We start from the raw sequence: 20780 nt of genomic DNA, 5'->3' as shown, positions 1-20780 counted from the left end.
TTGGAGCAAGTGGCTTGGGATTTTCCTCAGCGGTGCTGTCAGGAAGGGCTTGAGGCCCTGGGCTCAGGGAGAGACCGTGTGTTGCTGTGGTGTCTGTGGTGTCCACTGCACCAGGTGCAAGGGGCGGCTCCTTTTTCTGCAGCAGGAGAATGCCATCCAGACCATGGAGCTCCGGAGCTACTTCTCCCTGTACTGTCTGCACCAGGAGATGCAGCTGGTCCACGTCTACTTGCCTCTCACGTCCCACATTCTCGGTGCCTTTGTCAACTCTCAGATCCAAGGGCACAAGGAGGTGGGTCTCCTCGTGCCTGCCCCAGACTGGGCGGGCAGCCTCTGGCACTCCTGCAGGATTGCCAGGAAGGGTCATGAGCTGGGGGAGTGGGGGACCTTCAAACGAGCCTGTTCAGATCTGCTGTCTCATGCATAGCCTGAATGGCAGTGGTGATGTCCTTGTGATTCTAGGGGTGAGGGGTAGTGTGAGACCATGAGGAAAGCATTCCTTCTGTCTTGTTGGTATTTTGGAGTCTGGGGTAAAGCACGGTGTCCCCCAGAATTGAGAGAAGAGGCAGTGGGGCGTTGGTCAGAGGAGATGGGTTGGTGCAAGACCCCTGGTCAGCATCCTCTGAACAGCGGCTCCTAAGCTGCCGGGAATGAGTACTGTGCTTGTCCAGAGGCTCGGTAAGCTCTGCCAACACCTGCTGGCCGCAGGGATCCAGGGCCGGGTTGCACGGTTGCACTAGCTTATCTCGAACTCCTCACTTCTTGAACCGGGACAGGTGTGTCTCTCCTGACAGTCTACAAGACTGCGTATCTGGCCAGGGTTGAAGAAACTCGTAAATAGTCCCCATGTGGTTCTGCTTTTGCTGGCCGCTGCTTTCTGATGTTGTGTTCCCTGGGTCCCTTCAATGCCTTGCATCAGTGCTGGAAGCCCAGTCACCTGCTCAGAGGGGTGCATCTGCCAGTGGCCACCTCCGGCTCCTCCGTATGGTTGGGTACTCAGGCTGGATTTTCTAAAGCCCTTCTCAGCCCCAGCTCCACATCTGTTAGAATGCTACGGCCTCAGCTGTGTCCTTTAACCTCTGGGGGAAGTTTCCGTTTCTGAAAGATGCGGCCTGGGATCCAGAGGATGATGGGCAACAAGCTCCCACTCTATGCCAGCTTCTGGGACCGCAGCATCCCCATCCCCAGGGACTACAGACTGAGGAGTGTCCTGACTTGTCAGGGAGCCAGAGAGGAATGGGCTTCTCCTGCTCTGATGGAGGCCTGTGCAGAGTCCCACGTGGACTAGGGGACAGCCTGGGGTGCTGGCAGTTCTGCTTGGCAGGCTGGGGAGCTGTTGGTGTGCTGCATGTTGCAGGAGCTCAGGTGAACACTTGTGGATGACAGCTTGGGGGCTGGGTGGAGGTCGTCTGTCCAGCCGGGGTGGGGGGTGAACAGTTGTGACCGGAGCTCTGTGCTCAGCTCCGCCGCAGTCTAGAACACACCATGCCAGAAACGCATAGAGCGATGGTGCAAGTGGACTTCCACCTCAGACCCATGCATTCACAGTTCCTGGAGGCTCAGACTTAGGACCTGTGCTTTGGGACCCAGGTGGCTCCAGGCCGGGAGAGCCTCAGGCAGGACACACAGGTTGGGTGTTGTGACCCTGGGCCTTGTTTCTCTGTTGGAAGTCACTCCCGGTCTTGTCACATGGGATGGAAGCTTCCCGGTCTTGTCACATGGGATCTCGACTCTGCTTTGTACGTTCCCAGGACTCACTCTGCCACTGTTGCTCGTCTCTGGGCTCCCTCCTCCCCACGCCAGTGGTGTCCACTCCCGAACTGGGAAACCGGAGGGTGTGTGAGTGCTGGCAGAGTCACACATGCTTCATTCATTTGTATCCTGTAGGTGGAGCGTGTCTTGCTCTGTGAGCTGTCCCCCCAGAAGGCCAGTGTTTGCAGAGCTGTCAGAGTGGCGGACGCCACCGGATGGCTGTGTTTCTGCATATGTTGTACCAAGCAGACCTGTGGTGGTCTGCATGCAGGCGCACGTTGTTGCCTCTAGTTTCAGCATCATCTGTGGAGGAAGGGTCTGAGATGCAGGGGAGGGGAAGGCCTGTTGTCATCAAGTCTGGTCCAGTGGTGCTGGGTGAGGTGACACAGGGCCTCCAGAGGGCTGTGTCAGGGCTCCTTGTGGGTTTACGGACAACTGACACTGGGCATGGAGCCAGCTCACGGCCTTTCTCATCCTGCTGTGCTCCCTCTCCTCCTCCAGATGAGCAAAGTGTGGAACGACCTGAAGCCCAAGCTAAACTGCCTCTTCGCTGGACCCAACAGCTCCCTAACCCTGCCGAGGTCCCCGCAGGACGGCGTGTCTCCTCACTAGTGCCAGAGGCCTGGGCGGGAGCTCCCAGCTGCCTCACTAAAACCTCTTTGCAAATGGCGTGTCCCTGTTTAATTCCCTTCAGACAGCAGCTGACACCCAGGCTGAGTGGGGCCAGGGTCTGGGTGCTCCCTTATGACCCCAGGCCTGAGTGTCCTCGGAAGCTGGAGGCCACAGGCACCTGCTCTGCTGCCTTTGACCTCACCCACCCACCACACTGTGCCTGTTGGTCTGGCAGAGAGAAGTTGAGGGTCCCTGGAATGGTTTTCTCCCTTCCAGAGGTTGGGGCGGCAGGATGGTTTCCACACAGCAGGTGCTGGGGGCCACGTGTAGGGGGTACCTGGGGACTTAGAGAGGTCGGTGTGGCGGGGGGGGGGTCTGGATCAGCTGAGCCTGCAGAGGGCAAGACTGTCCCAGGGTCAGACAGGAGGTGGCTGTACCTGATAGAATTGCAGGCCAGCTGGCAGCTCTGGGTGGGCACAGGTGCAGCAGGGTGAGTGTGCATGAGGTGGGGACTCAGGGGTTGCTAGGCACACAGATGGTGTTGATGTCCAGGGGACGAGCCCCAGGGAGCACTGTGGGGGCCCTGGCCTGGTCTCTAGGGTGAAGGGTCTGGTGTCCCTCCCTGTGTGCCCACTCCTGCTCTGACCCCATCTGTGCCCCGTGGTCTGCAGTGTAGGACATAAGGTGAAGTGGTACTTCTGTTTGTCCGAGGGCAGGAACAGTGCTGTCCTCTCAGCTGCTTGGCCGCTATCTTCAGAGACCATGCCTGGAGGCGGGCAGGGTGGAGGAGGGCAGGGGTGTGGGGGGTGGGGTCCAGCTGGGCTCTGTGGGACGGTCTGAGTTGCCGTGGCTGACCTGCTTTAAGATGACCTGTTAAGGTCCTTACATCCCTCCTCGTAGCCTGCCTCCTGCACCCGCAGGCCCCAAGGGCGTCTGTTCTAGATGCTCTGGGGTCCCTGTAGGCCTAGGGCCTGGGTGCTTCCTGCTCTGAATCCCTACTACTGTGTGAACATGGGCAGGGTGGGTGTTTCGTCCCAGGCCTGGAGTGGTGCTGGAGGATGCTCTGACTGCACTACAGGATTCCTGAGATTCATGCCTTCTGGGGATGTGTGCAGACTCCTGGGGTTCTCCCTGGGTGCCATGTTGGGGGGACTTAGACCAGCGTATCCGCACATAGCACAGGGACCGAGGGTAACTCCCACAGACGATGGGCTTCCTCCAGGAGCCAGTGCACACCGGAGTCTGGGGAGTGTCCTTTCGGGCCAGCCAATCGTGTCAGGCTGGGACTTGGGCCCACCCCACGTGTGGGTTCTGTCTATGCTGGCAGAGCAGCCGTGGGGGTGCAGGGAGAAGGCCTGCTGTGTGCCATGCAGCCTGAGGCCCATGACTGCAGCTTGTGCCTTTCCTGGGCTGACAAGAAGGTGCAGCGTGCTTGCAGAGCCCAGCAAGTCGGGGCCATTTTGGTCACTGACCTGTTTTTGGGCTGTCTGTGCTTGCCTCCTGACCCCGATGGAGAAGTGGGTTCTTGGGCACTGTGAACACTTGAGCTGTAAAGCGTGACCTCCAAGCCTCCCGTTATGTCCCCTTGTCAGCCGCTGCTCGCCTGCCTGCAGTCTGCCTGTGGCCGTCAAGGTACAGGCAACCCCAGGACAGTGGAGAGCTGGGGAGACATTGGAGCAAGCCCAGCTTCACCCAGGCTAGGGGCACGCACATTGGGCAGCAGCACCAAGGTGGGAGGGCTGGTGCTGGGAGGGTCTCCAAGGGCAGAGGAAACCCTGTCAGCAGAGACTTCGTGTGCTTTCTGAAGAGGACTTTTCTGACGGCCCCACGTTCCTGTGCAGAAAGCCAGGAAGTGCTCTCGCCTGGAGCTCTTGCCATGTTCCCGAGGCTTACCTGGAGGAGCACGTTCTGGTCCATCCCTCCCTCCTCTAGGCTCTGCAGGGAGGTCAGCAGACGGGGAGAGACTTGCTGGGGGTGGAGAACCATAAGTTCTTAGCTGGAGATGAGGCCACCTTTGGTTCCACACAAAGCCTCCATCTAGCCCCTGCACCTGGCTGCCACTGGATCCCTAGGCTCCGGGATCTTTTGCTCAGTGGTGTCCAGGGAGGCCCAGGCTGCCCGCAGCTGCAGGTCAGGGAGTGGAAGGGCCTCGCCTTGTCTGCCACGGCCGCCTGCCTGGTCCTCACACCATGGGGACAGAGCCCTGCTCCCCAACTGCAGGAAGGCTAGAGTGGAACTGGGCCCAGGTTCACCCACAGTCACCTGCACACACAGCAGAAGGCGCAGGTTGTGGTGTGGACCCAGGCGCGGGGGTCAGCATACTGAAGTCAGGCTGTCTGCCCTCGAGGCCCTTCCCCTCTTCCCGACGCAGTTTCACGTGTGGAGCACTTTATAAGGTTGTGGGGGTCAGTTACTACTACACCAGGAAACTGGAATTGTTCACAAATGGCCTACGTTCCAAAGTATTTTTTATCAATAAATACGAACAACGATTAAACCTGTTTATGAAAATTGAGGAACTTGTGTGTTCTCTGCCTCTCCCCTTCCTGGTGGTCAGAGATCTGGACAGACTGCCCCGACCCTCAGGGTAAGCCTCTGACCTATTACACTGGGGTCTCAGACCTGGGCCATGACTTTTCCTGTTTCCCCTCAGTGGAGGGGTGGCAAGCAAGGATGACACATCTTTGAGCCCACGCTGGTCCCCACAAGAGCCCATGGCACTGCATAGGGCAGTAACTGGCCTTCCAGCTGTCCCCTCTGGCCCACTATGCCCCAGGTGGGCCTGGCGGCTTCCTGAGGACAGGGGTGGGCTGGCTGTGCTGCGGCCCCATGAAGAGTGTGGAAGAGATAAAAGATCTTTATTTTCATGTCCACCTCCACTCCACCCCCCAACTGCAGTCCCGCCTTGGGGCTCAGTGAGTGCGTGAAGTGACAGTGCGGTGGTTCTGCAGCCAGTCCCCTGCACCGTACTGCCTCTATAGTTTGTCCACCTCACGTAGCGTATAGTCCAGGATGGTGTTGGGACCCTGAAACCTGAAGTACCCATGGAATTTCTTCTTCTGGAGCAGAAGGGGAAACCAGTAGCTGTCATCCGGCCACATGTCAGTGAAGGGGATTTGGTCCAGCTGAAACCACTGAGGGCGCATTTCTGTAGCAGGTGGAAAGGAGAGAGCACTGACGTTCCACCTGGGTTTAGACTACCCATCCCTAAGGAATTACAAGGCAGGTGTGTGAGGAACTGGACAGATGTTTGGGGTCAGTCCCTGTGGCCAGGTCACTGTCACTATGCAGAAGAACAAGGCTGAGAGCTAGGTGCTGGCGCAGTGCCTGCCTCCTGGACCTGGCCACTGGGGTGGGAAGCACAGCCCCCCAGACTCACCATCGCTTTCCACAGGCGTCCCCTGGACGCTGTCTGTGCAGAAGATGTGTACGTCCATCAGCTCAGGCTCACCCACAAACTCAAACATGATCTGGCCCACCTTGTGAAGTGTGTCCACAGTCAGACCACTCTCCTCTCGCAGCTCCCTGCGGGCCAAATGGGTGACAGTTACAGCGTGGTGCTGGGAGCGTGGCGGAGCACCTGCCTGCTCCCCTCAGCGACTCGGACAAAACTGCCAGTTATCTGGGGACCATTTAAAAACGGATTCCACTCAGAGGTTCTGGCTTAGGGCACACGGGCCAATCCAGTTGTACAGCCTGTGGGCCGCAGGGCAGCCCAGGTCTGGCCCAGTTCAGCTACTCAGGGGTCATGGGAAGAACCTCCCACTCTATGCAGCAGCACCTGCTCTTCCCACAGGGTGGCCACAGTCCCATGAATGCAGCTCGGGCTGCAGGGGCCCCAACCTGAAGAATTCCCCCCTTCCTCACACCTGAGCTCCAAGAGCACAGAACCAGACTGCAGGTTTCTATGGTCTCTTCCCCAGTGGGAAAGCTTGCTTTCCAGTCTGTTCCACTGAGACACCCTCCCCACCCCAGCCCTCCAGCCAGCTTCCCTGCTGCTGATGGCAGGGGGTGGGCACTTTGGGCATCTGGCCGTATCATCTCTTCTTGGGGACCCTCTCCCCACCGGAGCACAGGTATGATGCACCACTGGATGGAGCCCCTGTGACGACCCCCCCCTCCCCCTCCGCTCGTGGCCATCTCCTTCGGGCCTCCCTTCACAGGACCGGAGACACAGCAGGGAGCTGGTGCAATGGCTGCCACCTCAAGGAGCTCGGGCTGGTTTCCCACCGGGTGTGGGTCATGGGTTGGTGAAAGCGGCAAACTTGCTGGTCACCAGGCCCCCGTGAGGAGCAGCTTCGCACTTGCACCCCAGACCCCTCTAGTCTGCCACTCAGTTTGCTCCTTCACTGTCCTTCACGGGTCCAGAATTTCCTGGAGGCTCTGTGCTGGCGACTCTAGGGACCCTGGGGATCCCCCAGGCCGTGGCAGCTGTGGAGCTCCATCTGTCCCTCCCTGAGAGAGTCTCACTTCCCTACTGCCCTATATTTTTGTTTCTGGAAGTGTTCTAATTATGCCTGACCGTTTATAGTTGTATGTGAAGAATGGTTTTGTTTTTTTCTTTTTAGCTTTGATCTCCAAGTTATGTTAGGAACACAATGCATAATTGCTTCCTGTGCCTGGAATGAGAAGCCAGGGAAACCACTTTGCTCATAAAACACACACACACACACACACATTGAGTCTAAGCGGCCTGATCCCAGCAGATGCCTTCCCTAGCTCAGAACCCACTCTGAGCTCCCTGTATGGCCCACAGGAGTCCCGTGAGCCGGCGACCACTGCACACCAGGCCTGAGTGGTTTGGAAAGCTAGGATTTCCTCATAGACTGGGTAATTAAAATTAGACTTGACCTAAAAACACGAATGTGTGTTTTCACTTGGGGGGTGCAGATGGCTCCGCCATTAAGTGTCCTGGCACTCTACAGAGGCTCCCCCCACTCTGGCAGCAGGCTGGCGGGGCTCACTTTAAAAAACCTTACCTAGTGATTTAATGTTTTGACTAGCTTTGGTTAATCTTCCCCGAATACACAGCAGTGCACGAAATCTCACTAATCTCACTTCACAGGCTGGGATAATTAGCAGGGATGACAGAAAGTGTCGGGTTGTATGTGTGATGCTCAGCTCCCCAGATGGCAGAGAACAGGATGAGTCATGCATTAAACAGAATGACAGCGGCTAAGTGCCTGGGTGGGTATGGGGGCCTCCCTGCAGTCCTGGGGCTCTGCTTCAGCCATTCCTCCTGAGGTTCTCTGAGGCCTTGCTGGAGGTGTCAGGTATGCTGGCCAGAGAGATGGGGACTGTCCACCCACCTACAGCTCCAACCTCTGAGGAGACTTCAGGGCCCCAAGTGCCCGTAACCTCCCCCTACAAGCTTCCCATGATCCCCCAGGGAAGACCACTCATGCATATTTGGCCACCCCAAGCCTGCAGGTGAGGCTATATTAATCTAGCTCTTGACCTGTGGCCTGCTTTGCGATCTGTAAGGGCACAAGGGGAGTGCAGTAGATAGAGCATGTGCCAGGCTCCTTGCTGAGGCCACCCTGACGCATGTCAGAAGCCTAGATAGCCATCGTGGTCTGTGGGGCCCTGGGACCCATCTCAGCTTGCTCCTAAGATGGAGTAGAATGTGCCATCTCGCCTCTCCCTTACACTCCACAGGGACACAATACTCTTCTGCCAGAGGGCGTCCTGACCTGTGGCTCCATCTTCAACACTGCGCTAGTATCCCAGTAGCCATGGGAAGAGAAGATGGGAGTCCCAGAGAGCTCCTCGGAGCTGACCCCCAGACCGTAGGAGCCGGTGTGCTACTGCGCGGCTCACCAGGTGATGGGACTGAGTCAGGCGGGTGGTGTGTGCCTCTGGGGCTGGACTTCCACCCTTGGCCCCAGGGTAAGGCCCAGCCCTCTGTTCCCAGTGTGGAAACCATTACATTATTGTCCCCTGGCCACAGGAGGGTGTCCTCTGGGGGAAGCATGCTGCCTGTAGGGGCATGATAGGTCTGTGTGGACACCCAGGCGTTAAAAAGGAGCTCAGGGCTGCCAGGAGCAAGTGCCCTCCAAGGTCTTGCTCCCTGGATGAGGCCTTCACACTGTGAAAAATCATGAGCCTCTGAGGATAATGAACATATTTATAATATAGCTCGAAGTCTGACAACAATAAAAGGTCACCGATTTTATGAGTGTTCTGGGATCTGTGGTGAGGTCAGGACAGAGACGAGTCGTGGGCCAGGAGACTACCCCACTAGTGGCCTCTGTGGTCAAGCAAGTGTTTGGAGGGCAGACCCCAGGGCCCAGGAGGGCATCTGGCGGCTGTGCTGAGCTTCTTCAGAGGCACGTGGCATGCCTCTGAAGGGCCTGTGATTATGACAGAGGGGGCTGCAGGGTGGTGGGAAATACAGTCAGTTCCATAAATGTTATTCAGCCAGACATCTGGACAGATGAATCCTGATGCTGTGCCTGGCATCTTACTCCAAACTCCATTCCAGATGGACTGATGATTTAATGCTCCTGAACATTCCAGAAGAAAACTTAGGGTGATGCCTTCTTAAGCTCAGAATAGCAAAGATTTCTTTAAAAGGGTGTAAAAATGGTGCCTGTAAATAAAAAGCTGTATATTCGAAGTATCACTAATGAAGAGGCAGGCCATGGAGAGGATACTTGCGGGAGACTGGATGAGGCCGAGGGGAAGAATCTGTGAGCCTGGGGACATCTTGGCATAACGCCTAGAGACAGAACAGCAAGGAGCGTAAGATCACTGCTAGACCTGCTCTCTGCACACGGTCCCCGTGAACCTGGCAGCCAGACTAGATGGGAGCCCCGCAGGGGTGGGGTCGGGGACCTGTTCCCGTGTCTGACACTGAACAGGGCTCCATAGATGAGTGACCTAATGAACAGTCTCAGGATGACAAAGGCTTGCGGATAGCTGGCAGAGCAGACCACTGGCGCCCACAGCTCGTGTCCACATTCCATGCCTCTTCTTCTGCACCCCGTCCCACTCCTGGCACAGCTCACAGGGCCAGATGCCCGAGTCTCAGCAGACTGGGCTCTGCCCAGGCTGTGCCCTCCTGGAGCAGGACCAGTCACACTGTCTGCCACTTGCCAAAACCAGTGATCACAGGCGGCAGTGTGGCAGCAGCTCCAGGGTCGCAGGTCTACGAGGGAGAAGGTGCACACCAAGGATGGCACACCCTTGGCTTTTCACACTGGGTGGGGTGGGGGGCTACTGCAGCCCAGTTGTGCACCATGAACTCAACTTGGTGGATTGTGACTAACGATTAGAGAAGGAGGAACACAGAATAGAAAATATGTTAGTGTACGCTTTCATGTAGTGAGAGCATTGCTGCCTCAGACAGTAGACATTTCTTATGTGGGTTGTGATTTAAAAAAAAAACCCCGAACTTGAGAACCACTGTAGTGCCTGCAGCCTTCTTCCCTTCCAGAAGCCTCATTAATATGCGTGTGGAGCTCTGTTCTCTTCCCCAGGGAAAGCAGCCTTAATTAGGCCTGCCAACTTTCTTCAGAATAACATCAATAGTGGCAAAGGTTTGTGTAGGGCCTTGTGGCATTTACACACACATCTTCATTTTATCCAACACGCCTATGAGGGGAAAGAAGGGCAAAGGGCTTGAAATCAGAGCTGTGTGATTTCAGACAAGTTGCTCGACCTCTCTGGGCTTGGTGTCCTGCCCCTGGGAAGCCAGTAGTGTTGAGGATTAAGGGAGAAAAGGCTCAGACAGAAACGCTTGCATCGGCTCCCCTGAATAGACCAAGAAACCCAGTGACTGACCAGCCCCTTAGCTAGAAGCCACATGCACAGCCTCCCAAATATTAACACACTGCCCATGCCCCCAGCACAGCTAGCACACACTTGGCACTCACTGCCTTCCCACACCCTGGACCAGCGGCAGGAGCTGTGCCTGTTATTTCCATCCTGCAGGTGAAGGAACTGAGGCCCCAGGGCTCCATCATGAGTTCCAGTGTATCCTTTCGGGAGCTGGTTGTGCAGTCGGGCCTACCCTTCCCTTACCTTTTGGCCCCGTCCTCGATGGTCTCTCCTTCTTGAACTTTGCCCCCGAAGCCATTCCACCGGCCAGCCCCAAAGCCTCGCTTCTTCATGCCCAGGAGAACTCGCTCAGGCTGCAGCACTAGTACCAAGGTGTAGAGCCTGGAGGTGCCCATGGTCCCCGGGAGCCCCTTGAAGAAGGCAAGAGGGCTCGGTCAGTTTGACCTGCATGCAGACGGGGTGTGGATGGAGGCCAGGGGCCTAGTGGAGTGGGAAGGGGCAGGAAAGGCAGGGAAGGCAATCTCCCAGCCCAGCCACACATGGCTTGCCTCACTGACCAAGTGAGCTTCTGGGCTAGGAGGAGGCTTGGTGCTCCAAATGCTGTGGCGCCAGTACCCAGGCCCCTGGCAGGAGATGCCATAGTACCCTTGCCCCCCCGCCCCCCCCCCTCCAGCACAGGGCTGTTCCTGCTCCAGTTTCTAGCCTGTACCCAGAAGCAGGAGGGCAGTCCACCCATGCACCAACATAACCATGCATTTTAGCCAGTGGTTCTTGGGTCAGGCTTCTGGCCGTGGCCTTTTCATCAGTGGGGTCTTCTGGCTTATTGGGATCTCCCTTCCCCCTCCTGCACCCCAGCAGTAGCAGACCTAGAGTCCCGAGGAGTGCTTAGCTCCTGATGGCAGAGAGCCCACCCAGCATGGCTGGCTCCCTCCCTGTGACAGTTCATAATCTGTTCATTACCATTGCTGCTCCAGAATCTGGCCCTGAAGCCACAAGGGCCCCTTCTGCTCGAATGGGTGTTCAGGGTACAAAGACAAATTCCAAGGGTGATATCTGGGCTGCTGCTGGAGACATCGTGGAGGACCAGGACCAATTCCCCTGTTCATTCAGCCCTATCACAGCCTGGGGCTCACTAAACACATGTCTTCTATCCTTGGGACCACACTGGAGGAGATGCAGAAGCAGGAGCAGAGATCCTTCTGGGAAGTTCTGGAGTCTGAGAAAAGGGACCTGGTATCGAGGGTAGGTCTCTGGAGTTGAGCCTGGATGCTGCCTACTTTGTCATGATGCTGACAGGTTCCCGCCTGAAGCCCTGGCTTCCTGAGTGAACTGTATAGGCCAAAGGAGGTCACTGGGAACGTCAGCTATCATTTAGGAAGTACTCACTGTATGCTCCTCAGAAAGTATTCCATTGAACAGACCTAACAACTCCGTGAGCAAAGACTTGCTGCCTCCATTTTCAGATGAAAAGGCTGAAGCTCAGAGAGGTGGAACAGGGTTGGACCGGACCCAAGATCAAATGGCAGAGACACCGGCCAATGGGTGTTTGGGTCCAATGGCTGTTTGGTTCAGATGGCCGACCGATGCTGGAGCAAGTGGCTGGGGTCCTCAGAGAGCCCGCCTAATGTCAGGGGCTGGGAGGCGGCCTTGGGCTGGGTAGCCCTACCTGTTAGGGCCCTACACTCAGGTCCCTTACCAGGGTACTAAGAGACAATACCCCCTCTCCGAAGAGCACCAGGCCTCTTACACACCGCAGGGGCTTGGACATCAAGCGCCCAGGCCGCCAGACCCCGGTGGTCCTGGATCCATCATCTCCTCTGAGCTCTGTTCACTTGGCACCTCTGTCCCCTTCTCTTCCTGCTCCCGCAGCTCCCCTCCTCTCTCCCCCTCCCCCCCAGGTCCCTCTCTCCTTGGAACTCCCTTTCCCCCTCCCCCCCGTCCCCCTGTCCTTGGAACTCCCTTTCCCCCTCCCCCTCCCAGGTCCCTAGGTCCCCAGGCCCGTCCTCACCCGGCTGGGGCTCAGCGCCCGACTCCCGCGTCCCAGCTCCGCACCACTCGGCTCCGCGCGCGCTTTCGGATCTGGGGCGCCGCTTCCGGGGGCGTGGCCTCGGCCGGAAGCGAGGCCGGCACTTCCGGCGCAGCGAGCGGAGGGAGTCGGCCTGCATGGCTCTGTGAGTGGGGCTGCGGGCCCAGAGGCGGACGCGCGGGAGCGCTGGTGCGGCCTTACCCGGCGCCTCCTGCAAGCGTGCGGGGGGAGGACGGCCCGGGGCGTCCCAGCTTCCCTCCGCGTGACAGGGGCGCGGACGCGGGCTTCCCGGGTGCAGTGCCTAGGGGAAGACTTCCTACACGAAGCCGGTAGTCGGGGCCGCTTCCGAGGAGCGCGGGCGGGCGGAGGGGGCAGGTGAGGGGGCCTGCAGGTGGGGGGCTGCGGAGAGCGGAGGAGACAGGTGAGGGGGTCTGCAGGTGAGGGGCTGCGGAGAGCGGAGAGGGCAGGTGAGGGGGCCTGCAGGTGGGGGGCTGCGGAGAGCGGAGGGGACAGGTGAGGGGGCCTGCAGGTGGGGGGATGAAGAGAGCAGAGGAGACAGATGAGGGGGCCTGGAGGTGGAGGGCTGCGGAGAGTGGAGGAGACAGGTGAGGGGGCCTGCAGGTGAGGGGCTGTGGTGAGCGGAGGGGACAGGTGAGGGGGCCTGCAGGTGAGGGGCTGCGGAGAGCGGAGAGGGCAGGTGAGGGGGCCTGCAGGTGGGGGGCTGCGGAGAGCGGAGGGGACAGGTGAGGGGGCCTGCAGGTGGGGTGGTGCAGAGAGTGGAGGAGACAGGTGAGGGGGCCTGTAGGTGAGGGGGTGCAGAGAGTGGAGGAGACAGGTGAGGGGGCTTGGAGGTGGAGGGCTGCGGAGAGTGGAGCAGACAGGTGAGGGAGCCTGCAGGTGAGGGGGCCTGCAGGTGAGGAGGTATGGAGAGCAGAGGGGGCAGGCGAAGAGGTGCTGCAGGTGGAGGGGGCACTGCAGGTGAGGGGGCAGATGAAGGGGTGCTGCAGGTGGAGGTGAAGCTTGCAAAGGGCACCGCAGGCCTGAAGGCTGTGGCACCAGGGCTTGCACAATTGGCCAATGTGGCTGGACCCCAGCTGTGGGAGGGTCCTGGAGGTCAGCTGTGCAAATTTGCAGGTCTCCAGTGTGTGTGACTCTGCTTTCCAGCCTTCCCCCAACCTCGGGAGTTGGTTCTCGTGCCCAGGATTGTTCTGTGCTCCTCCCAGGAGGTCCCTTCAGCTTTTTTTTTTTTTTTTTTAAGGTTTTATTTATTTATTCATGAGAGACACAGAGAGAGAGAGGCAGAGACACAGGCAGAGGGAGAAGCAGGCTCCATGTAGGGAGCCCGATGTGGGATTCGATCCCGGGTCTTCAGGATCGCGCCCTGGGCCAAAGGCAGGCGCCAAACCGCTGCGCCACCCAGGGATCCCTCCCTTCAGCTTTTTGAAGGCAGTGACTGCAATTACCCTGCCCAGATCTTGCCAACATGCTTTGGTTGTTGAAGGGGCTTTTGCTTGGAGCCGTGGAGATAATGGTAGGTTCTTTCCATCAGAAACATGGATACAGAACTTATTTGTAGGGTTGTGCTGAGAGTTAGTTAGGGGATATACGGGGTGTGGGTTTCTGGTACTGGATAAGTTGTTAAAAACCTAACTTTGCCAAAGATACTTGGAAATTGTCCTTCACCTGCTCACACAGGTTGAGTTCAGTTGTATGAGGCAATGTGACTGGTAAGGCCCTGTGTTGGCCTGTGCAGCCATGGAGCTAAGTACAGCAAGGGTCTGTCCCTGGGGGGGTTCTCTCGCGGTTCCCTAGAGCCCAAGGAGAAGTTAGTGGGTGAGCAGGAATATTACCTTTGTGAATATCAATGGTACTATTAACCGGTACTGGAAAGACCTTGGTTGACACAAGCAAAGTGACCATCAGTGATGTTTGAGTCTTACTTCTGAAGGAAACTTTCATAAGCTGAGTGGAAGCAATGCCTGCTGTGCTTGAAAGTCCCCAGGAGAAAGCCCCCAGGCCAGGCGGCTGAGACAACACAAACTTCTGTCTCACTGCCCTCACACAGCAGGGGGCTGCAGCCCCAGGCCAACGTGTGGACAGGACTGGTGTCTCCTGAGGCCCCTCTCCTTGGCCTGTAGATGGCTGGCTTCTCCCTGTGTCTTCCCCTCCCCACCCCTCCTGTGGTTGGTCCTGTGTCCCTGTGTCCTAACTTTCTCTTAGGAAGATACCAGTCATACTAGATTTGGGCCCACCCATATAGCGTCATTTTAAATGAATTACTTCTCTATCTTATTTTATTTAAAAAAATTTTTTTTTATTCATTTGAGTGAGACCTTGAGCCAGCACGAGAAGGGGGAGGAACAGACTCCCTGCTGAACGGGGAGCTTGACAGGGGGCTCGATCCCAAGACCCTGAGATCATGCCCCGAGCTAAAGGCAGATGCTTTACCAACTGAGCCCCTGAATTACCTAATATTACCAGTCCTATTTTGAGATACCTGGGGTTAGGACATTAGCACACGAGTTTGGGGAGGGACTCGGTTCACCCCATTCCACCTGCTTTCTGGCTGGGTAGCCTTGCCAAGTCTCCTCCCCGCTCCAGTCTCTGGGCGCTGTCTCTGAAAATACATGGGCTGGACCAGGGAGCCTACTTATGTGTGTGATGCCCGCCTGTATGCTCCTGTTTGCTCCCTCAGGTCTTTGAAGCTGCTTCATGTGTCCCTGCAGTGTCAGAGGTTTCACACAGCTGGGAGTTACTACAAGGGTCGGACCGGTGCTGAACACCTGTGGCTGACGCGGCATTTGAAGGACCCATATGTGAAGGCAGCGAAAGTGGAGAGTTATCGGTGCCGAAGTGCCTTCAAACTCCTGGAGATGGATGAGAGGCACCGGATCCTGCGGCCCGGTCTCCGAGTGTTAGACTGCGGGGCGGCCCCTGGGGCATGGAGCCAGGTGGCTGTGCAGAGGGTTAATGCTGCAGGCACAGGTAGGACCTCTGACCACCTTGGGTCTGGAGGTGCAAGCCAGCTGCCCTCTACCAGGAGATTCACTTGGTGAGGACACCTCCTTCTGAGTTGCTTGTTTAGTGGTAGGAAGGCTGAAAGTAGGACATTGATGTTTTCAAAATGACAGCCACAGTAGAAAGGCATAGATTTAGAGTACCTCAGATTGTACCATGTCCATATGTACGTCAATGTGTCGCCATGTGCCCTTCGAGAATTCTTGCATAAGTATATATATGTTTTTTTTTTTTTTTTTTTTAAAGATAGTATTCTACATCTATGTTCTTCCTGCTGCTTTGGAGCCTTCATAGAGCTGTGTTTTCTTTTTCACTTACTAATATATTGACATCTGTCCATGACAGCAGATCTGTACCAATCCGAGGTTTCTGGCTCCAGGTCCTTGAAGCTCTGGTCTTCCCAAGGCCCCACTAGGTCTGCTTCCCGGAGCACCCGTGCTGGGGCTCTGGCTTCTCCCCTCTTGTTCAATCTGAGGGACTCTGCTTTTGCCATCTTATATTTTAGGATCTTGTCAAAGGTTTTCTATATGAAGATGGTTCCCCCAATTAATCAACAGGGTAACCAGTACCCTCAATTTAGATACCTATATTGTCCTTTTAAATGCTTGTGCAGAACTCCAGATGGCAGCTGTCCTGTGCTGTACAGCTGGTCTCCTTCTCATGGGCACCAGTGTTGCTCTCAGGTCTATTGCTAGGGTCCGCCATGCTGTGATGAGCATCTCTCCCCCTTCTCTGATGCCGTAAAATCTGAGGGTACCACAGTCCCTGGCACTATATGAAATATGCCGATTCACGAGGACCTCTCTCTGACACCTAGAGGGAGGATGCTGTGGCAGTAGTCCTAGTGAAAAATGAGGTTCAAAGGAGCTTGCTGACCTGCTGAAAGCACAGACTGGGGACTGCTGCTCCCTGGGTTCATGACAAAGAATCAGCCTTATTATTATGGGTGGAATACCTCCAGGAGCTCTATCTAGAACAGGCAGAAAAAATGTTTTTAGCTCAACAAATACTGCCTAAGTGAAGGAATTTGTGTCAGAGACTTCAGCTCCTTTTCCTATCACTGAGCCTGTCTACAGACCTAATGAGTGATTTTAATGCTTCCTGGCATTGTAATTGTTCTTCAGAAGGAGGAAGTGGAAGAAGCAAAGAGTTTGGATAAGATGACTGAGTTTTTTTTCCTCCCAGAAGTGGCAAAAATGTACCCAAAGGCATTTGCCTCCAGCGGACCCTGCCCGAGGTTATAATATTTGGGATATTGAAGGAAAAAAAGCCAGTGTATAAAATGAGATGTGGGATATTCTCCTTTCCAGGATGAAAATGCAGTTTTCTCCTTTGAAAAACATGCTCTGCAAAATGCCTGGACTTCTGATATTTGTTAGAAGTAGAATACGCGTTATTCCACCATGGAACAGTTTGTTTGCTGAGCAGACTGAACTAGCAGGTCTCTGCAGCCTTGTCCTCCCTCCTGTGTTGGCAGAGCAGGGGCCCTCCTCCATGTGGGGGAGGGACGCAGATGGGGACACCAGGGACACGAGGGGAGCTGCACATCTGGGGGAAGCTGTCCTGCAGGCAGGAGGGCCTCTTGGGAGCCAGGTGAAACCCTGGCTTCTTTATTGCACAGCTGGTGCCACTCAAACCCAGCCAAGGGGTCAGATTCTATACCTTGTCTTCCACCTGTCTATGTTCCCCATTTCTTGACTTGTTTTTAGCAGTTTCTGTATTGAAAGAAATTGGATGAAGCTGCAGGATGGATGTGTTGATTTAATCCAGAGGTACTTTACGTGCTAGTGTATCAAGAAGGTCAGAGATAAGCCCCCTCTCACAAAGGGCAAGCCTCGGGAAGTGACATGAAGCCAGAGTTGGAGTCTTGAGCCTGCCCCGGGTTGCTTGAGCTCTGAGCCTGGGATTCCTCCCACGAGGAATGAGGACTGCCACTCCTGCCATGTGTTTGTACAGGACAGATATTGCTGGGGAGAGCCTTCTCATCCATAGATTTGCATGTTTGTTCTTTTCCTGTGTCCTGACTTTTTATTTCTGTTTTTCCATTTGTATTTCTAAGGGGATTCAGGGTGTAAATAAATAACATACAAACTGTCTTTTTTAGATCCTGGCACTCCTGTTGGCTTTGTGCTTGGGGTGGATCTTCTTCACATATTCCCCCTGGAAGGAGCAACTTTCCTGTGCCCTGCTGATGTGACTGACCCGGGAACTCTGCAGAGAATCCAGGAACTGCTTCCTGGTGGGAGAGCAGACGTGATTCTGAGTGACATGGCACCCAACGCCACGGGGATCCACAGCCTGGATCATGACAGGCTCATTCGGCTGTGCTTGTCCCTTCTGGACCTGGCTGCAGATGTCCTGCACCCTGGTGGCACGTTCCTCTGCAAAACATGGGCTGGAAGTCAAAGCCTTGCATTACAGAAGAGACTGACAGGGCAGTTCCAGAGTACCAGGACCATAAAACCCAGAGCCAGCAGAAAGGAGTCGTCAGAGGTGTACCTCTTGGCCACACAATACCAAAGAGGGATGGGGTGTGCAGAGGCCTGAGATGTTCTGCTATTTCCCGGCTTGTTCACTCCAGGGTCGTCTGAGCTCTTGCTTGAAGTATGGCTAGGGGGGTGGAGTGGTCTTGATCCAGGATGCAGCAGGCAGGACAAGTGGGGGGCCTTTGTTTTAAGCACAAAGATACAACAGAACCATATTTGCTGGCCATGATGTATGATCAGAAACAGTTTCTAGAACATGATTAGTGAAGAGGACCTCAGGAGAGGTAGGCGGAGAGGCAAAGCTGAGAAGGTGGTGGGAAGGAGCCTGTGGCACACATGGCCTTGGTATAACCTTGCAACTGTCAGGTCTCCACCCTTGCCGCCCCGCCACCGACTGGACCGCAACACCCAGGCTTCTCGTCATTTTGCTCATATGGTGTAGCATATGAAAATCTGAACTTTCAACTTGGAATTCATTTCCACCTCTCTGGTGGATGATGTGGATTAATTCTTTCTTCAAGCAGCAGGAGTCCCTCTCAATTAGGGAAGGCAATTTGATATGAATTATCAGGGGGTTGGTGTACTTTCTATAGTGGCTGGAAACACGTTGCTGTAATCTTTGGAGCTCCCAAGACTGGCAGCGGCCAGAGCAAGCAGCCATACAGTGTGTCCATTTATTTCCTTTTACTGTCTTCCAGGAACTCAATGCAGTGTTACAAAACAATGTAGAGTATATGATTTTAAGAGATTTCCATGCTTTTAAGTTTGTTTTCATAAAATCCGGTTTCTTCAAAGCCATTTCCTGGAGGTGTGCTCATCCCTCAAGAAGAGTGTATTGATCGTATTGCTGATTAAATTCCAAGGATAGGGCTGGGAGAGAGCCTAGACAGATACCCATAATCTCCACCAGGGCCTGAGGGCTCAGTCCAGTGCTCTGAAGTGGGCTGGAGGCCAGATTTAGCATTTTCTCCTTTTCCTTTTGGTTGTAGTCCTTTATGTTGGAGACTCCTCTGTCCTATCCCCAGTGCACCCCCGTCCCCATCCTATTTCAGGCCTTGTGGGACAATGCTGGCCCTCCAGACCCTGGGTGGGTGGAGCTGTGCAGACCCTCCAGACCCTGGGTGTGTGGAGATGTGCAGGCCCTCTAGACCTTGGGTGTGTGTGTGAGTGTGTGTATGCGCGGGTGCGTATGCGTGCAGACCCTCTGGACCCTGGTGGGGAGAGTTGTGCAGGCCCTCCAGATCCTGGGGGTGGGTATGTGCAGATCCTTCAGACTGTGGGTGGGTGGTGTGTGCAGACCCTCCAAACCCTGGGAGGGTGTGGGGGGGATGCAGGCCCTTTAGACCCTGGGTGTGTGTGTGCACACGCACAGACCCTCCAGACCCGAGGTGGGTGGTTGAGGTGGGGAAGGGCCTTCAGACCCTGGGGGGAGGGATATGTGCAGACCCTCCAGACTGTGGGTGAGTGTTGTGCACAGACCCTCTAGGCTGTGGGTGGGTGGTGTGTGCAGACCCTCCAGACCCTTGGGTGTGCATATATGCAGGCCCTCCAGACTCTGGGTGTGGGCGTATGTGCAGACCCTGTAGACCCTTGGGTGTGCGTATATGCAGGCCCTCCAGACTCCGGGTGTGGGTGTATGTGCAGACCCTCCAGACTGGGTGGGTGGTGTGTGCAGGCCCTCCAGACCCTGAGTGGGGGGCAGTGTGTGCAAACCTTCGGGGCACAGTGCAGACCCTCCAGACCGACTGCTCAGGCGGGGCGCGGGGGTTCAGGGAGGAGGAGGTTCGGAAGGGAGTGAGAGCCCCGTTACTGGATGAGGGTCTCAGGCCGTCTGAGCTCACGGGGCCCTGGGAGGATAGCCGAGTATTTTGCTTTTCCAGTGATCCCGAGGAAAGGAAAGACGTACTAATTCAAGCTAACACACGCTGTAGTAGAATTTTGGGAGTTGTCAAGAACAGGAAAGTTTGGCCCGAGGCGGCCACCGTTGGGCGGTGCTACTCCGCACAATACAGCGCGAGCGACTGCCCCAGTGGAGGTCCGTCCCGTTGCGGGAGGCGGGCCCCCCCACAGACCCGCGGGCCGGCCTCTGGTGAGAGTCCGAGTGCGGTGTCCCGGGGCGGGCGGCTCTGGGGCGCACGCGGAGCTGCAGGACCCGGGCGGCGCTCGGGCCCGGGGCTTCACGGTCGGCCGCCCAGGTCTCGCGAGAGCGCGGCGGCACGTCTCGCGATACGCGGGCTCGGACGCCGAGGAGGGAGATCTGAGCGGCAGCGGCGGCGAGCTGCCGGGGCTGGGGCTGAGGTGAGTGGCCGGGCGCCGGGGTCGCGGGTGGGCGGATATCCGAGGCGGGCCCGGCCCCCTGCCCGCTGGTCTCTCCCCGCCGCGCTCGGTCCCTCGGATCCAGACCGGAGCTCGAGGCGGCTTCGGCGGCGGCGGTGCGGAGCGGGGTCGGAGCGGGGGTCGGAGCGGGGGTCGGAGCGGGGTCAGGGCGGGGCCGGGGTCGAGGTCGAGGTCGAGGTCCGAGCGGGGTCATAGGGGGCCAGGGGTCGTAGCGTGGTCCGGGTCGGAGCGGGGTCAGAGCGGGGCCGTGGGGCGGGACCGGGCAGACCCCACCGGGCGCCTGGGGTCCGGCAGAGCCGCCTGGGAGCCGGGGTTTGCAGCGGGGCGGCAGGGCCCCCCCGCCCCGAGTAGTGCCCAGGCCAGGAAGGGCAGCCCAGGGGTGTGATTTGCAGCGCTTGGGTTTCCGCGGTTGGGTTGAGGATTGGAGTCTCTCGGGTAAAGAGGACGGAGTTTGAGGACTGCCTAAGCGCATCCCCAGTGCAGCGCCTTAGTTCCAGGCGGTTGAAAGCGTGTGCGCTCTTCGTTCCGGGGGGAGTTACACGCATCAGCTCTTACAGGGGCGCCTCTCCGGACCAGGACTTCCCAGCTTGACTTCCCATCACCGGTCGGAGAGTATGGCCCCGTTCGGAAGGGTTTGCTTTCTAGAGTGGACCTCTGCTGTCCAGTGCAGCTCGGGCCTGCATCTGCCGCGGCCCTCAGCACTCTGTGCTTGCATGTCCTGTTCCGCCTTCTACTCCAGGTTTCCACATGCAGTGTGATTGCGAGGT

At 56.7% G+C, this 20780-nt stretch overlaps 4 protein-coding genes across 22 annotated transcripts in view; 3 read left to right on the top strand and 1 right to left on the bottom strand.

The window, feature by feature from the left end:
• Positions 1-4879, top strand: part of SNX8 (sorting nexin 8) — a 41998-nt gene extending 37119 nt beyond the window's left edge. For 15 of the 17 annotated variants that reach the window (XM_072836752.1, XM_072836748.1, XM_072836754.1 and 12 more), the window contains 2 exons: positions 143-292; positions 2254-4879. In XM_072836752.1, coding sequence (XP_072692853.1) covers positions 143-292; positions 2254-2364 — 261 coding nt within the window. In that variant the 3' untranslated portion in view covers positions 2365-4879. The remainder of the gene's footprint in view (positions 1-142; positions 293-2253) is intronic. The other 2 variants (XM_072836737.1, XM_072836753.1) reach the window with 2 other exon arrangements.
• A 326-nt stretch (positions 4880-5205) lies between these two features.
• Positions 5206-12260, bottom strand: NUDT1 (nudix hydrolase 1). Of its 2 annotated transcripts, none has more exons than XM_072836757.1 (4): positions 12155-12260; positions 10390-10556; positions 5744-5889; positions 5206-5512 (listed from the first exon to the last, which is right to left on the bottom strand). In XM_072836757.1, exons 2-4 carry the CDS (start codon positions 10539-10541, stop codon positions 5340-5342), a joined length of 471 nt encoding a protein of 156 aa, XP_072692858.1. In that variant the 5' UTR covers positions 10542-10556; positions 12155-12260; the 3' UTR covers positions 5206-5339. The 2 variants fall into 2 exon arrangements, with proteins under 2 accessions (XP_072692858.1, XP_072692859.1); XM_072836758.1 differs by lacking the exon at positions 12155-12260 and adding an exon at positions 11898-11999.
• On the top strand, positions 12258-18474 carry MRM2 (mitochondrial rRNA methyltransferase 2). The gene is made up of 3 exons (XM_072836756.1): positions 12258-12317; positions 14868-15157; positions 17295-18474. Exons 1-3 carry the CDS (start codon positions 12310-12312, stop codon positions 17735-17737), a joined length of 741 nt encoding a protein of 246 aa, XP_072692857.1. The 5' UTR covers positions 12258-12309; the 3' UTR covers positions 17738-18474.
• Positions 18475-19817: 1343 nt separating this feature from the next.
• The window catches only part of MAD1L1 (mitotic arrest deficient 1 like 1), a 353832-nt gene continuing 352869 nt past the window's right edge, over positions 19818-20780 (top strand). For both annotated transcript variants that reach the window (XM_072836729.1, XM_072836726.1), the window contains exon 1: positions 19818-19974. The gene's annotated coding sequence lies outside the window, so the exon portion shown is untranslated. The remainder of the gene's footprint in view (positions 19975-20780) is intronic.

This window comes from Canis lupus, chromosome 8, assembly GCF_048164855.1.
Source record: "Canis lupus baileyi chromosome 8, mCanLup2.hap1, whole genome shotgun sequence".
NCBI lineage: Eukaryota > Metazoa > Chordata > Mammalia > Carnivora > Canidae > Canis > Canis lupus.
Note: the sequence above shows the minus strand (reverse complement) of the source record. Positions and strands in the feature narration are given on the sequence as shown.

Coding starts and splice junctions, on each gene's coding strand:
- NUDT1 (XM_072836757.1), bottom strand. CDS start 10,541: ATGGGCACCTCCAGGCTCTACACCTTGGTACTAGTGCTGCAGCCTGAG. Junction 5,890..10,389: donor ATCGAGGACGGGGCCAAAAG/GTAAGGGAAGGG, acceptor TTTGGCCCGCAG/GGAGCTGCGAGAGGAGAGTG. Junction 5,513..5,743: donor GACGCCTGTGGAAAGCGATG/GTGAGTCTGGGG, acceptor CACCTGCTACAG/AAATGCGCCCTCAGTGGTTT.
- MRM2 (XM_072836756.1), top strand. Junction 15,158..17,294: donor GGTTAATGCTGCAGGCACAG/GTAGGACCTCTG, acceptor TGTCTTTTTTAG/ATCCTGGCACTCCTGTTGGC.